The 14887-nt window shown below is 40.4% G+C and overlaps 1 protein-coding gene across 3 annotated transcripts in view; it reads left to right on the top strand.

Moving 5' to 3' along the window:
• Positions 1-14887, top strand: part of fam184ab (family with sequence similarity 184 member Ab) — a 219695-nt gene that overhangs the window by 125093 nt on the left and 79715 nt on the right. For all 3 annotated transcript variants that reach the window (XR_010038917.1, XM_063222858.1, XM_063222859.1), the window contains exon 12: positions 11510-11660. Coding sequence is in view for 2 of the 3 variants with exons in the window: in XM_063222858.1 (XP_063078928.1) it covers positions 11510-11660 (151 nt within the window). In the remaining variant the exon portion in view is untranslated. The remainder of the gene's footprint in view (positions 1-11509; positions 11661-14887) is intronic.

Raw genomic sequence — 14887 nt, forward strand, 5'->3', positions numbered from 1 at the left:
AAAATATGCTCACAATCAACCTCTCTATTACAATGTTGAGTTTAGAACTTTTAGTTATCATACATCTGACAGCCAGCCAGCGCCACGTTTAGGTAGCAAAAAAAACCCGACAGCCAGCTGTAGATATGCCTCGGAAAAATAGGCTAAGATTTCATGTTTCAACTGATTTGCTTTGCAATTCGTATTTCTGATTGAAGCTTCCTAAATTAAGTTTTCAAATTCAGATTCACCTGCACCTCGAGAGATAGGCAAAGGGAGGGGCAGCATGCGCGTTGCGGGGGGGCACGCGCAGCTCTACATGGGAGGGAGGGGGGAGCAAGCATGCATGCGACCAGGGCAGAGACGCAAAATATGTCGAAGATGTCGTGGGAGTAGAGCGACTGCCCTGGCGGCCTGAGGTGAGCTGGAAACATAGCAGACTACACAGTATTACACTACATGATCACAATTAATGCCTCTTAAAGCCCATCTCGATTTTAGGACGTTTAGTGATCCTAAATAATCTGACAGCCGGTGTGCCACGTTCAGATATTGGGGAAAAACGACAGCCAGCTAGCTTGCAGTCAACGTTTTACATGGCTCAGGTTGTTTTGTGGAAGGCTAACCCAACTAAGAAACATGCAGATGACATGTCGTTTTATCAAGCAAGAGAGAACTTAAGGGGGTGGGCTAGTATAAAGGAAGCACATCTCTGCAGAGGTGCAGGTGAGGCAGAGAATCTTTTTCAGGATTGTAGAGGTTTGATCTTGGTGAGACCGCTAGGAAAGTGCTTTTTCTTACGCTGATATATTCTCCGACCCAAAGATACTGTTTCCACTGTCAATGTCCATGTAATTGAAATAAATCCACTCCACATGATAACTGACGTTTACTGTTCTTCTCAAGACATAGGCCTACAAAATGTGCATGAACTAACTAAAATATCTGTAATGAAAATAAAAGGTTATAAAGTCTGCGAGAAGCTCGGAGCTTCAGAGCAACAGATAGGAACTGGTCGCTCCCACGCCACGGTTCTTTGCGATCTGAAATGAAAGCCGGCTCGTCAATTCTTAAAGCGACAGTACACATTTTTAATATAGGCTACAAAAGACCCAACAAATGACCTAAACCTGTGAATTCTTATTGTTTTAGCTTTCCTATATAACATTCATCATTTTAATCATGGAATATGCCTATTAATGAAATTTCAAATTTAAATTAAATTATCTTTTTAACCATTTTTAAACTATTTCTATTTATTATAACTTAAAGTCTACTTTGGCTGCTACAAGGATTATAAAGATGACAGTGGGTTAATTGATTAAGCATCCTCATATTTAGCCTATTAATTTACTCATCATTTCATTTCATTTAAGATGAGGATTACTCAGAGCCACAGACCTCTGCACATAGGGCAGGTAGGCATAAGACTGATCATCTCTGTGACTGATACAGGTTTAAAAACTATCAAGGCTTTTTCTCATAATTTCATTTAATTTAGGGGCAGCCACATACCACACATGAGGAAATGTGGATCAGGAGACATTTAGGGCAGGTGGGCATAAGGCTGATCATCTCTGATATGATTAATAGGTAGGCCTACATGTTTAAAAACTAGCATGTTATATCATATGGTACGCATTCAAGATACTATACAAAAAAATAATATTAATAATTATGACAATAATATACTACTTCTACTACTACTACTAAAAATAATAATACCCATAGTGCAGTTTCCTAAAAATTCTGAAGGCCGCTCATTGTTGATGGGTTTTTTGTTTGTTTTTGTTTTTGTTTTTTTTGTTTTTTTGGGGGGGGTGTTGCCCTTTCTTCAGGTTAGAGCAACTGCCCTTTGAGATTCCTGTGCACGTCCCTGCTCGGAACATCTCACCCATTTCCCAACTCCCCTAACCAATGTCACTGAACACTAAACACAATTCCTACTTAACACTCAAATTCCAGATTTAAAACACACTCTTTTCACACCGTTACACACAATTCTCTGGATTACACTCAATTTTCATAAAGAAAAACACTGGGTTTCTCATGGAACACACTGTCATTCACAACACTACAATCAACTGCCATACTATGTTCACTTCCTCATCACATGGGCAAACTCTCTTCGTACCGGTTTACAATCTGAAATCATCACCCCATAAGGACACACATTGCATGTCATATTGATGAAAAATGAGTGGATGCAAGGAGAAAACACATTTGTTTAGTTTTTGAACTCAAAAATATGTTATACAAGACATCACTTCCATGTGGTTACCCAATATTTTACAATAAATTAGTGCAATTTTTTAAATGTCAGAAAAAAATTGCTGTTGATGCCTTCTCTGGGTGGATGCGCCATGCAAGACGGTATTTCCCTCGCTGCCTGGCCAGGGAAACGATTGCATGTGATGTGGATGAGGTCCTGTGGCCAGACCACAAAAGAAGGCAGGATGAAGCAGAGTAGATGTGAGTGTGTGTGTTTTTTTTGTTTTTTTCATAGCAATAGGCTATACAGTAATAGGTTTTTTTGTACTTTTTGTGAAAAAGAAATACACATCTTTCTGTTTCTGTTTGTGTGTTGTGGGAATGAAGTTTTTCCAACTTATGTCACAGTATCCATGCAATCCAGAACAAAAAAAGCCCAAGTTAGTGGGAGAAATTAGTTTTACCCTGTGCCCAACAGTGTTTTAATGGGTCTGCAAATGTGTATTGTAGTGACTGTCTGTGTGTGTCATTTGACGACAAAATTAGGTTTTTAGAAGAGAGTACATTGTTTTGAGACAAGACGTGCATTTTTCAGAGGTAGTGAAGAGTTTGGCCCGTTGTGTGTGAGGTTTGGAGATTTGTGTGTAGAGTTTTGAGAATTCGAGGACCAATTACGAAAATTGTGTGTAGGCAATCGAGAAAAACTGTAAATTAGCAATGTCATTGGCCCAACATCTGCATTTTGATAGCTTTGGCATCTGTAGATATCTTCTCTAGAGAGTGATATTGTGCCGCACTCAATGGTGTGAGAAAGTCGATTGCGCTCCACATTCTGTGGGACCTCAACAGAGGACTCTGTGTGTTGGCTTGCAGCGCCACCTAAACGAGATGAGGACGGCAAGTGGAAGAGAGATGACAAGATGAGATCTAATGTGTTTTTTGTCCCATCTCAACTCGTGTAATCTTATCTTGGCTGATGCTCTCATTTCCCAGAACATTTGCTCTTTTATTGTCGCCCCCATCCCACCACCACTCCTGCTGCACCAATGCACACCCCGCAACCCACAACCATCCCCACTGCTCCGCGCCTTATGAACACTGGCTGTGTGTGTGCTGATGTTAACAAGCTAAACAGAGGCCTAAAAACAGAGCAAAGCTGAGTAGAGCGACTGTCAAGAACATCAGCAGTGAATATCAAACATGGGTGTGTTTCGGTGGTACTGGGTAGGGAGTACTGTACACAGTGCTTTTATCGGTGTTGATTCAACATTAACAGTCATATTTTACACCTGTTGTTAAATTCCACCTCCTACTGTACCTGCCCATCCACTGCACTAGCTACATTCAGACCCAAAGTTGCTTACCTGTGGACCATCCATGTTCATACGGGGTGGGGCACCTTACAGTATGTAAATGTGATATTCAGATGAACCTGTTGATGTCTATGTTTTCGTCAGAGTTTGCAGAGAAAAAAACAAGTACTATTCGGTTCACTTCAGGAACCAACCTTCCGGTTCCTAAACACTCAGATTTTCCAGCGTGAACACGTCAGTCTGTTCAAGATCAGGTGTGAGAATGGACATCGACGGCACTGTTCTCTGCCTGCCCGAACACTCTATAAGTGTCACAAAACGGCAAAACTTACCGTGCTGCAGATGCAAGAGAATAGAAACCTGGGTTGCACGTGCCATTGTCAAGTCAAGTCAAGTAGGTAGGTTTTATTGTCAATTTCTTTACATGCACTGGTCATACAAAGAATTTGAAATTACTCATTTGGACTCAGAATGACAACAAACACCTGTGCACGGTGTTGAGGTGGCAGACAAAGTGAGGCTTCCTTGTCCCGTTGGAGACACATCAGTTAATCGTGTCTCTTCCAGTTGCTAGGTCAATTGCTATTGTGATGAAGTGTTCTCAGTTCAAACAGACATGCTGGTGGCACGAACTGGAGTGACAGGAAGTGAAATTGAGTTTGTTGTGTCTTTGTGATGACCTACTATTCACGTTTCGACGCTTTTGCACACCTCAGTTTGAGCAAGTGGTTGGATGTAACCCGTGGTTCAAAATAATAAGTAAACATCATGCGCGCCTTACTTTGTACATTGCACTTGCAATTTGCACAACATTTCGGTCGTTCAGACCTTCTTCAGGTGGGATTACCCACTTATATACCTAGTGCTCTAAAGTTCTTCCATTGAAATGTCAATAAGTGTTTAATGCACCTTTACTATTATGGATTTCATGGAATTCCCATTTTTCTTCATGCCTAGTTGCAACTTCATGTCAAATTCAACCAGTCCTTGTGCGTGTGTTCGTGCGTGTGTGCATGCATGCATGTGCTCTCAGTGTGTGCTCTCAGTGGTTATTGGTAGTATGCACATACAGTATGGAGACAGAGATGTTTTGCTTGTCCTTGAATCCTTGAGTGTAACACCAATAAGAGGACTGGTACTGTTTAATAATAATAATCATAATAATAATAATAATAATAATAATAATAACTTGGTTTCATATAGTGCCTTTCAAGTAACCCAAGGTCGCTTTACAAAAGGAAAAACGGGCATGGGTGTAGCCTTCCAGGTCTGTCAGCTTATCAAAGACATACCTTTCCCAAAATGTTTGGATCTTGTACTCCTCGCTTGTCTCTTGGATCCAAACAAAAGTAGTGTTGTGTGTATATGAGTGTGTGTGTGTGTATGCATGTGTCTGTGTCTGTGCTTATGTGTCTGTCTTTGTCCATGTGTGCAATTATGTACATGTTGTTGTTTTTTCAACAAGACTGCACATCCATAAAAAAGATGACATTCCCATCATCAAACAAGGCTTCAACTCGCTAAGCTGCCAGAGCCTGTGTGGGCGTGTGTGATTTTGTAACCCTCTTTTTATGCTGTGTGCATTTTAACATGAAACAACACTTTGGACCACAGTAGTCCACCCCCTCATTAGACTAACAAGCAAGCAAACACCAGTGTAAAACACACACGCACACACACACACACACACACACACACACACACACACACACACACACACACACACACACACACACACACACACACACACACACACACACACACACACACACACACACACACACACACACACACACACGCACACGCACACGCACACTCACACTCACACTCACACACAAACGAGCTTAATCATTATGTGTAATGGTGCCTGGTAGGGGCTGGATGATGGGGAGGGGAGTGGAGGGAGGGGGGAGGTGGTTAAGAGATATGTCGCTGATGCATACTGGGTACAAACGAAAGAGCCCAGGAGTAAAGCAAGATTGAAAAAAGCCTTGCCCTGGGTGTTTGGGATAGCAGAGGAAAAGCTGCCAGCTACAGACCCTTGTCTGTTTGTTTACTTATCTCTGTGTGATATTGTGTGTGTCTGTGGCAGAGACCGCTGCTTGGTTATTCCCCTTCTAATGAGAAAGGAGGCGGGATCGGGTTCTATGCTGTTTGTCATTGATGTAGGTGCCATAGATGGATGTGTATCCTACTGTTTCCTTTTAAAAAAAAATGTTTATCTCAAAAATGAGCTCAAAATGATGGCAGTGGTAGAAAATGCAGCCTTTTGCAATGAAATACATCCTACTGTGTGTTTAAGCCCATCGTTAGTATTCGGATAGTGGTAATAGTGGTAATATATATTCACTCTCCAGCAGAAAACTTTTACCTCTATCGTTTAAAAAAAATATATATATATATTATATTAATTCTTTACTCATTATAAAATACTAATAAGTGCTACTGGTCAATCTCCATGAGTATATGTGAATGATAAATTTTTAATAACCAACTTTAATAATTATTATTCATTTAGAAAAGAGTGATTTAAATATTAAGTGGAAAAACAATGAAAAGTAAAGATACAAGGTTTCTGCCTCACAGCAACAATATAATAAGAAAAGCATACTGAGAAGTATTACATTGCATTGCATTTCATCACACTTAGCTGGCACTTTTATCCATTTATTACAGGGTGTTGGTTATAGTCCTTGGAGAAATCTGAGGTGAGGTGCCTTGCTTACAGGCCCTTCAGCTACTGTATGTAGGAACCTGTAGGGACACACTCTTCTTGCTGGTAAGGGTGGGATTCGAACCTGCAACCCTCAGACCCGAAGACCATCTCTCTAATCATTAGGCCACAGCTGTGAAATGTCATTGGTTGCAGACAGTGTGGTAGGGCAACGGGAGATGCGATGGCCAGTATTAAAAGACACTGATGGAAAAATATTCTTTAAGGGCAGGTGGAGGCCAGGTGAAATAGCCCAGTTGAAATCTCATCAGTGTCTTCCGTCACATTGCAAAGTACACTAACAGTTATGACGGCAATCACTCTGTTCTGTAGTCAGCTTGTGTGAGAGAGACACCCACACAGCAGGAGGGAGAGAGAGAGAGGGTGAGAGAGACAGACAGAGAGAGAGAGGACAGGAGAAGCAGCAGAGACTCAGAGATGGGGAGATGAAAAGGTGCAGGGTGATGGGCTTAAACTGGACTTGAAGTACTACAGTACTTTGTACAGTATAGGGATACAACCTGGCTCTTTCGCAGATGAAAGTGGTTCTTCCTTGCTACACACACTTAAAATTTGGTTTAACGGCGAGCAGATTCACTGTCCAAAGGCGTGGCTATGTCACGAACCCTTGCACCTGTTTGGAGAAAACACTTGTTGTCTGTCATTTTAACCCTATACTGCACGCATTATTATCCCATCATGGAAAAAAATCTTGCTGTGGTTTTTGTCACATAAAATGAACTTCTTAAGACATATTTGCAATTTTTTTCAAAAAAAAGTTTTTTGGGGGGGGTACTTTTAGGTTTGTTGCCATATGGCAACATTGTGCAGTTAGAGAAAGGATCTAGTACACATTTTTACTCCAAGACCAAACAAGGGTCATACAGCATTATGGATTATTTTATAGAAATGTAATTGTTTTTATCTCAGAAAAACATTGAAAGTTTACCCACAAGTTCAAGGGAGTTATTTAACACATTTTTGCCATTGAGAAAACAAGTGGATACTGTTTATTATATCCCCGAAAAACAGTATTTCAGTGGTATTATGTTAACCAACCACCAATGAATATATTAGGTATTAACACAATATCTGTGCATAGATTTGCACAAAAATGTGTATGGTAACTGTCTACAATATGTACATGAACTGATTTAATTTCGGAAGCCAACACTTTCAAGATGGCCGACATTCAAGATGGCCGATGTGCGGGCCAGACATCTTTCAACATAACCGACAGTTTATTTGTCATAACGTTTGAATGGGTGCTTGGATTTACACTAAACCTTGTGTGATAACACTCTATAATGAGTAAATAAGCCATGTACAATTGTGAGGCCAGTGCTTTCAAGATAGCTGACTTTCAAGATGGCTGACTTTGAAGTTGGCAATCTTTCGAGACGGCCTACCTTTTGTTTACGCCGCAACTTTTCAATGGGTGCTTGGATTTGCAGTAAATCTTGTGTGTTAATACAATTGGTTTATGAGCTGTTTGAAATTTGGAAATTATGCTTTTAAAATGGCTGACTTTCAAAATGGTTGAATTTGTACAATAATTTTTGATCGGTTTGACAGATTTGCACAAACGTTTTTTAATAATCTATCTTTAATAATTCTAATTAGCCTATTTATAACAGACAAATGAAGTCAAAACATTTTGGAGGCTTAAAATGGTCAAGATGACCGTAGCTTTATGCTCTAATCTGGGGTTTGAGGATTTTTGTGGTATACTTCTGGCAGTCTGGGGAGGCTGCATAGGCCTTGTTCGCTTTTCTGCATGTACTCAGAGTGAAAGCTCATAAAACAGTTCTGTACACCCATTATAAAATGTTTAATGTTCATTACAGACTGCCATTTGCACTAATTATAAATATTATCAGTTATCAATCATTCAATCAATAAATAAATCAATTAATCAATCAATTAGAATTAGGTATTTGTATCAATACACTTTCCCTATTGACCGTCTTGTTTCATTACCGCACAATGTTGCCGTATGGCAACATACCTATTTTTCAACATAAAAAGGAAATATTTTTAGTTGAAAACAAAACAAATGGTGAAAACATATCATGACTAACTATAGATCATCCCAATATTTTAAAATTTTTTGTAAATATTGCAAAAAGTGTGAAAAAATCTTGGCCAATGGCAGAGCAATCTGTCAAGGAGACACACTCATGTACAGTAAGGGAAAGAGCGAGCCTGGGGCAGTGTATGGTGTGTCCATTCCTTGATGGTCAACACAAACCACTTAAAAATTGGATAAGAACAAGGCGAGCAGATTTCAATATGAAAACCAATCAGTGTCTATTATTTATATTTAAATACCAGGAAATGCCAAAAGAATGGTATGTTGCCATATGGCAACACCGTGCAGTATAGGGTTAATGATGTACTACTTCAACTTACATTAGGTGCCGAGGGCATACTATTCTGTGGTTGTCTTTCTTAGTTTGTGCAATAACTCTATAAACGGTTTGTGAACTGTTAAGGCTTTAGAGCCTGCCAAGACTTTTCAAAATGGAGTCTTCAGAATCAACACTTTGACGCTGAGTCCAATGACATGGTCCAGGTCATTTGAAGATATTGTGGTCTGTAAATTAGTGAGAAGTATCCCCACACTTACTTGGTACAATTATACACATATGTACAAGTGTACATATAATGCATTAACAGACTGATCTTTCTTCACTGTTAGTGCCCTGCAGTAGCTTCTTGGCACTGCTGATTACATTTTTGTTCCACAGCTAAATTTGGAGAGTCAGTCTTGTGATTGGAAAATCAGGAATACCATGAGAGGAGGGACAGAGACAATCTACACAGTCTCACCCCAAGTAGTCAATTTTTGACTACTCAATTTTTGACACCCCAAGACTGCAATTTTTGACGTCTTGGGTATTCCTTCCACGTCACATTTTGACTATGTCCTCAAAGGCGCCCCCTTGTGGCAGCATAACGTCATTGAGGTTAGGTTTAGGAATAGTTTTAGGGTTAGGCCACATAGTCAAAATGTGACGTGGAAGGAATACCCAAGGCGTCAAAAATTGCCGTCTGGTCCAAGGTAGTCAGAAATTGACTACTTGGGGTGAGACTGCGTTGAGACAATCAACTGAAGTTTCAACCCCGTTACTCCCCAAAGGCCAGTGGCAATCTTACAATGATTGGCTTTCTGGATGACGCCCCCTTCGACACCCCTTGTCCACCATGACCCTGCTCCGACAAAAAATAAAAATAAATCAGAGGGAAAAAAAACGCTTATAACAGCTGATAAACATGCAAATGTGGTACAGTAATAGCATATAAATAACACGTCAATAGCGCTAATTCTTGATATTTGCAATGTCACCAGGTCATCAGGGTTGGGGTTTCCAGATGGTGCCGCCCCCTCTCGGGTGCCCAGATCCACCAGTTATGCTTCCATAGAGCTCGAAAGTGACGTCACTTCCCCCAATTTCATGGGACCTCAACGGCGTTTTTAGCCGAAAATCGTAGCATGTAATCCAATGGCGGTATTAAAATGGCATTTCGATCCCCTTCGAGTTGTGCCATGAGCTCCATATATGTTGTTTCTGATATTTTTGCTTAATTTTTCGTACGAACCCCCACATTTTTTAGAAAGCTGTGTTTCTTCACATTTTCCATGCCGACGGCCTCGGAACAAAACATTGATACTTCTGCATGAATAATCTTTATCTATCATCTTAAACAGCATATTTGTAGCCCAGCGCATATCATGACTGAGATCAGAAGATATTTACTCGCTACCACGTTGTTAGATGGTCAGCTTAGGTCCCGTGAAACGCGGAACTAAGGGGCGGGACTTTCGAGCTCTATTACCAAAAAGCCCTGGTCATTGTCATTCTTAGTGCGTTGTGAAATGTATCGGCCGTCTCTCTTGAGCTTGATGTCTGTATCCGTCACTTTGTGTTCTCTGGTGGCATGCCTCATCTGCAGCATGTCTTGATGGGTAATTGCAAAGTGAAGTGGAGGTCAAGCTTATGACTCCGATGCCCGACATCATAATCCTGCATTGTTCCCTCTCTCCCTCTGTCTGCATCACTTCCTCCTCTATTGCGGTCTCTCTGTCGTTTCCCCTTGATATAAGGAATGAAATTGAATAAGGACATTGTTCAATTACTCAAGCGGTCAGAAACCACAGGGCAGCCCTCATTCCACATTTTCTTCTTCTTTTTCTTCTTTTTCTTCTTCTTCTTCTTCTTCTTCTTCTTCTTCTTCTTCTTCTTCTTCTTCTTCTTCTTCTTCTTCTTCTTCTTCTTCTTCTTCTTCTTCTTCTTCTCTCTCTCTCTCTCTCTCTCTCTCTCTCTCTCTCTCTCTCTCTCTCTCTCTCTCTGTCTCTGTCTCTGCTCTATCGCTTCTTCAGCCATCTGCCTATGTTCCTTGCTCTACTTTAATGACTGCAAATGGACTTCATCTCATTAAATATGTGCACTGTCTTTTTTTCCTGTTTTCACTCACAGTTTTGATGACTTAGCATGAAAAAAAAGAAGTCCAGCTGGAGCAGTGGAGCCCTATTCGGCTCATGGAACATTTCATTTTTAAAAAAAAAATTTTTTGAAGGCGGTCTTGGAAATGCCCACATTGGAAGCTTCTTTTCCCTTTGCTTTCACAGTGCTGATGAACATTTTGGGCATTTGAACATTTGAGCATTGCAGTGCGACCGTAGCGCAGCTGTTAACACTGTACGGCTCGAGTAGGGCCCCAGTATTATCAATTAAACATCAGGCAGGGCGAGGATGAGGGAGCTACAGTAAAAAAGAAGAAGAATATAAGAGAGTAGCCTACAAATTCTCAATAATCTCATTGGAAATCATCTAAGTTGTTTAGTAGAATGAAAGACACCAATCGAGTTGTTCAAGTTGTGAAACCAATAGTTGCCAATAGAGGTACATTGAGTATTGGATTTTGATGAAGTGCAAAAAATATATATATTTAAGAGATGGTGTGTGCAGTTTCAGTTGTGGTATCCAGACATTTCTCAGTCCTGACATTTGTCCGCTCATCAAAATTGTAAAGGTGGACATTTCTACGTTCATCAAATTGCAAACAGCATGGCAGTTCATGTGTTAACACTGGCCTGTGTGTGCTTGCTTGTGTGTTTGTGTGTGTGTGTGTGTGTGTGTGTGTGTGTGTGTGTGTGTGTGTGTGTGTGTGTGTGTGTGTGTGTGTGTGTGTGTGTGTGTGTGTGTGTGTGTGTGTGTGTGTGTGTGTGTGTGTGTGTGTGTATGTGTGTGTGTGCCTGCCTGCCTGCATGCGTCTGTGTGTTTTACAGGCAGGAGTGTAAGAAGCTGCGTGAGGAGCTGCGCGAGGAGCACGAGGAGCAGAAGCGGCTGGCCCTCAACCAGCTGGCCCAGAGCAAAGAGCAGGAGCTGGGCAGCGCCCGCGAGAGCTGGCAGAGGAAGGTGGAGGACCTCCTGGAACAGGTGAGGAGACGGCTTTTCTATTCAATTTCAAGTTATTGGGCATTGTGTACTATTAAGACATAAAAGTTGCTATTTCATGCATTGTACCAGAGTAAGCCTCAGGCAAATGTGCAGTCCATAACACTCTACAGCGATCCCACTTTTAATTGAGCCGCAGGAGTGTTCTATTGACAAAACATTAATAAATATTGGCTCCTTTTTTACCAATATCTTTGTTGTTTTTTCCCCCTTAATTTACAAAACAAGCACATACAAAACAAATAAATAATCTGGAAATTAACATTAATGAGGAAAAATGAAAAGAATAATAAAAAAGACAGAAAGTTACAATACCATTGACAAACCCCCTCCCCCCAAAAACTCTAATGAGTCCCAGACCTTAACAAATGTACAATATATCCCCTTAACCATGTGTAGTTTGTCATTGTTTTCATAGCAGGTGATCCTAAAGTATTGAATTGAGCCCCGGGCTATGCCCCCCTCAGGTTGGTCTGACATTCAGACACCGGTTTCATTTTTGTGTTTACTTGGAATGTAGCTCTGTGGAGCTTATTTTCTTGATCAATCAGTATCATAGGAAGCATGAGCTTAAATCATTGAACAAGAAGATACACAGACATGAAATACAATTTTCAGTTCAGACTTTTAAATCCCTCACTGTACAATCTCAGCAGTTATGGGGCGATTGGATGTTTAATAAAAGACTGACCAGTCAAATAGAAGACCATGATTTAAAAGCCTTTTGTGGCAGTTAATTGCATTATTATTATTCAACATGCCATTATTGCAGAGGGTCTTCAGTAGAGCCTATTTATTTCGTAGTACGTTACTAAAGGCCCTGTATCATAGTAGTGTAGTATTGTGGTAGTTAACTTTTCAGTGACTATTACAGTGTTTCACTGGTGGAACGGCATGCATTATGGGGCTATTGAGCTTAACTCCATTTCAGACAACATTTTATCCCACTCAAAAATAGTGTTCATTTTACTCTTTAATCAGTGTAACCTTTTCAGAGTCAATTCTACTCAATATTGTGTGAAAAATATTTAGTGTCTATAACATACTCTATCTGCTGTAGCTCTTTAGGTACAGTAGAATAACAACTTTGTAATAGAATGTGCTAGTGTTGTACTTACACCATGCATTTCCCTCTACTTTTACTTCTAAAAAATATTTTCAGCGGTTTTTATGTCTATATTTGATAGGGCCGTGAGATGGTGATATGAAGCGAGTAGGAGAGAGACATAGGGGAGGGGGGAGGATCAGGAAGTGATCTCAGGCCAGAATCCAACCCCGGTCCCCAATGTACCAGTCAATGCCCTAGCCCTTTGAGCCATGGCCAGAGCCTTCTTTTACATTTGACACCTCTGAAGATGTGCGGCAAGCTGTGAAATTCACATTTCTGGTCTGCCTACCTTGACTGCTAAGGTGCTTTTTTTATGGCCAACATTATAATTTCTTACAAGCACCCCAAGATGTCAGTGAAAACAGTGAAATGACTAACTGCTTATCATTTGACCTTTTTGTGGGTAACAGGCAGACCTTTGCCATGAAGGTGATTAGGTAATTAGCATCTGATTCGCCAGGGAATATACGTATCTGGTCTGGGCACTAGGCATGCTAGACCCTGGTCATCAGCAAATTTCACTTTCTTAACCAATACCAGTTAGAACTGGGCTAATTAATTTGGCTGGCCAATGCTATGCCATAAGCATCTTTTTCAGTGAAGTGAGCCGTTAGACATTTGACATTTAATAATAATAATTCAAAAGGATGTTTTGATGCTGGACGTAGATTGAATCTGGCTCTTGTCTGATTGCCTGTTTGCCTTTGAAGTCAGGCCTACTGTAGACAGCTGTAGACAGCTGAATAATATGAGAAATGGTGAACAACCACAGCGGCCAACCAGGGTCAAGTGAAGAGGCATTTTAGGCATTGCAGACCAAAATTGAATGAAATCCACTCAATATGATCATATTTGGGTTTTTTTTTTTTTTTTCAAAAGAAATTGCTTCATGAGTGCTTCAGTATCTTTTTCAATATTTCATCCGTAGTATACTATGTTTCTCAGTTGTTTTCTGTGTCATTTTTTGTGTAAAACTAATTACAAAGTCAAACATTCTTCCCAAAGGACTCATGTCCAGGCAACCATTTCCCTCAATGGAAGTTATTCGGATTAATCAAATCATCATTATTTTGTTAATTTAATTATGTACATTATTATGTTTTATTCATTTGGTTGTGTTTCCATTGTTTTTTTGTCTGTCTTTGTCATGTTGTAATGTTATTTCCTGCACTCTGGTGTTTTTATTTCAACATAGCGCCACTTACTTGGTGAATCCTTGTATAAATCGATCAGTAATGTAAGTGACAGCCAAACATACACACACACACTTTTTTCTGACACTACTAAAAAACTGACTCAGACATTGGTGTGACCCGCATGCGGTTTTCTTGTTGGTTTGCGACTGCTGGTTTTGCATATTTTAACACACATTCAAGGAAGTGTGTGATTGTGTGACGATTTAGTGTGCCACATATGGACAGTTAACAAAGAAATAACAACCGAGAGCTGAAATATTTCACAGTTAACTCGCATGGATTTGATTTTTCAGTTTGACTATTTTCTCTATTTCACTTTTGTCTGTTTGTCATTCTCACGTGCAGACTTTTTCTGTCTGTCTCTTGATCTGTATTGTATTGCTTTTTGACGCCCACCCCTTTTCTCTCTCTATCCTTTGGAAGAGGACAATCAAAGATTTCCATCAATGTTCGATGTATGGCACTTGTTAGAAAACTAAAACATGCTCGAGACAATGGATCGTGAATTGCAAAAATAAATGGAAAATGACCCCAAACTTTTGGTAGTGTATGTACATTGAACACACACACACACACACACACACACACACACACACACACACACACACACACACACACACACACACACACACACACACACACACACACACACACACACACACACACACACACACACTACACCTGGAGAATGAAAGTTAAGAGAGACTCGCCGAAAAACATTGTGCCGCCTTTGTGACCTTAATGCTTACGTAGCTTTGACCGTCATTTACATTTTACATTGCATTTAATTAAACTTGCATTTTCTATTCATGGAGATGGGTCTGTGGGCGTGTAGGTAGGCAGTCGCAGGAGCATTGCAGACATTAGCACTGGATTGGTGACATTATGCGGTGAACAGCAGCCTC

The sequence above is a fragment of the Engraulis encrasicolus genome, chromosome 18 (genome assembly GCF_034702125.1).
Source record: "Engraulis encrasicolus isolate BLACKSEA-1 chromosome 18, IST_EnEncr_1.0, whole genome shotgun sequence".
Taxonomy (NCBI): Eukaryota; Metazoa; Chordata; class Actinopteri; order Clupeiformes; family Engraulidae; genus Engraulis; species Engraulis encrasicolus.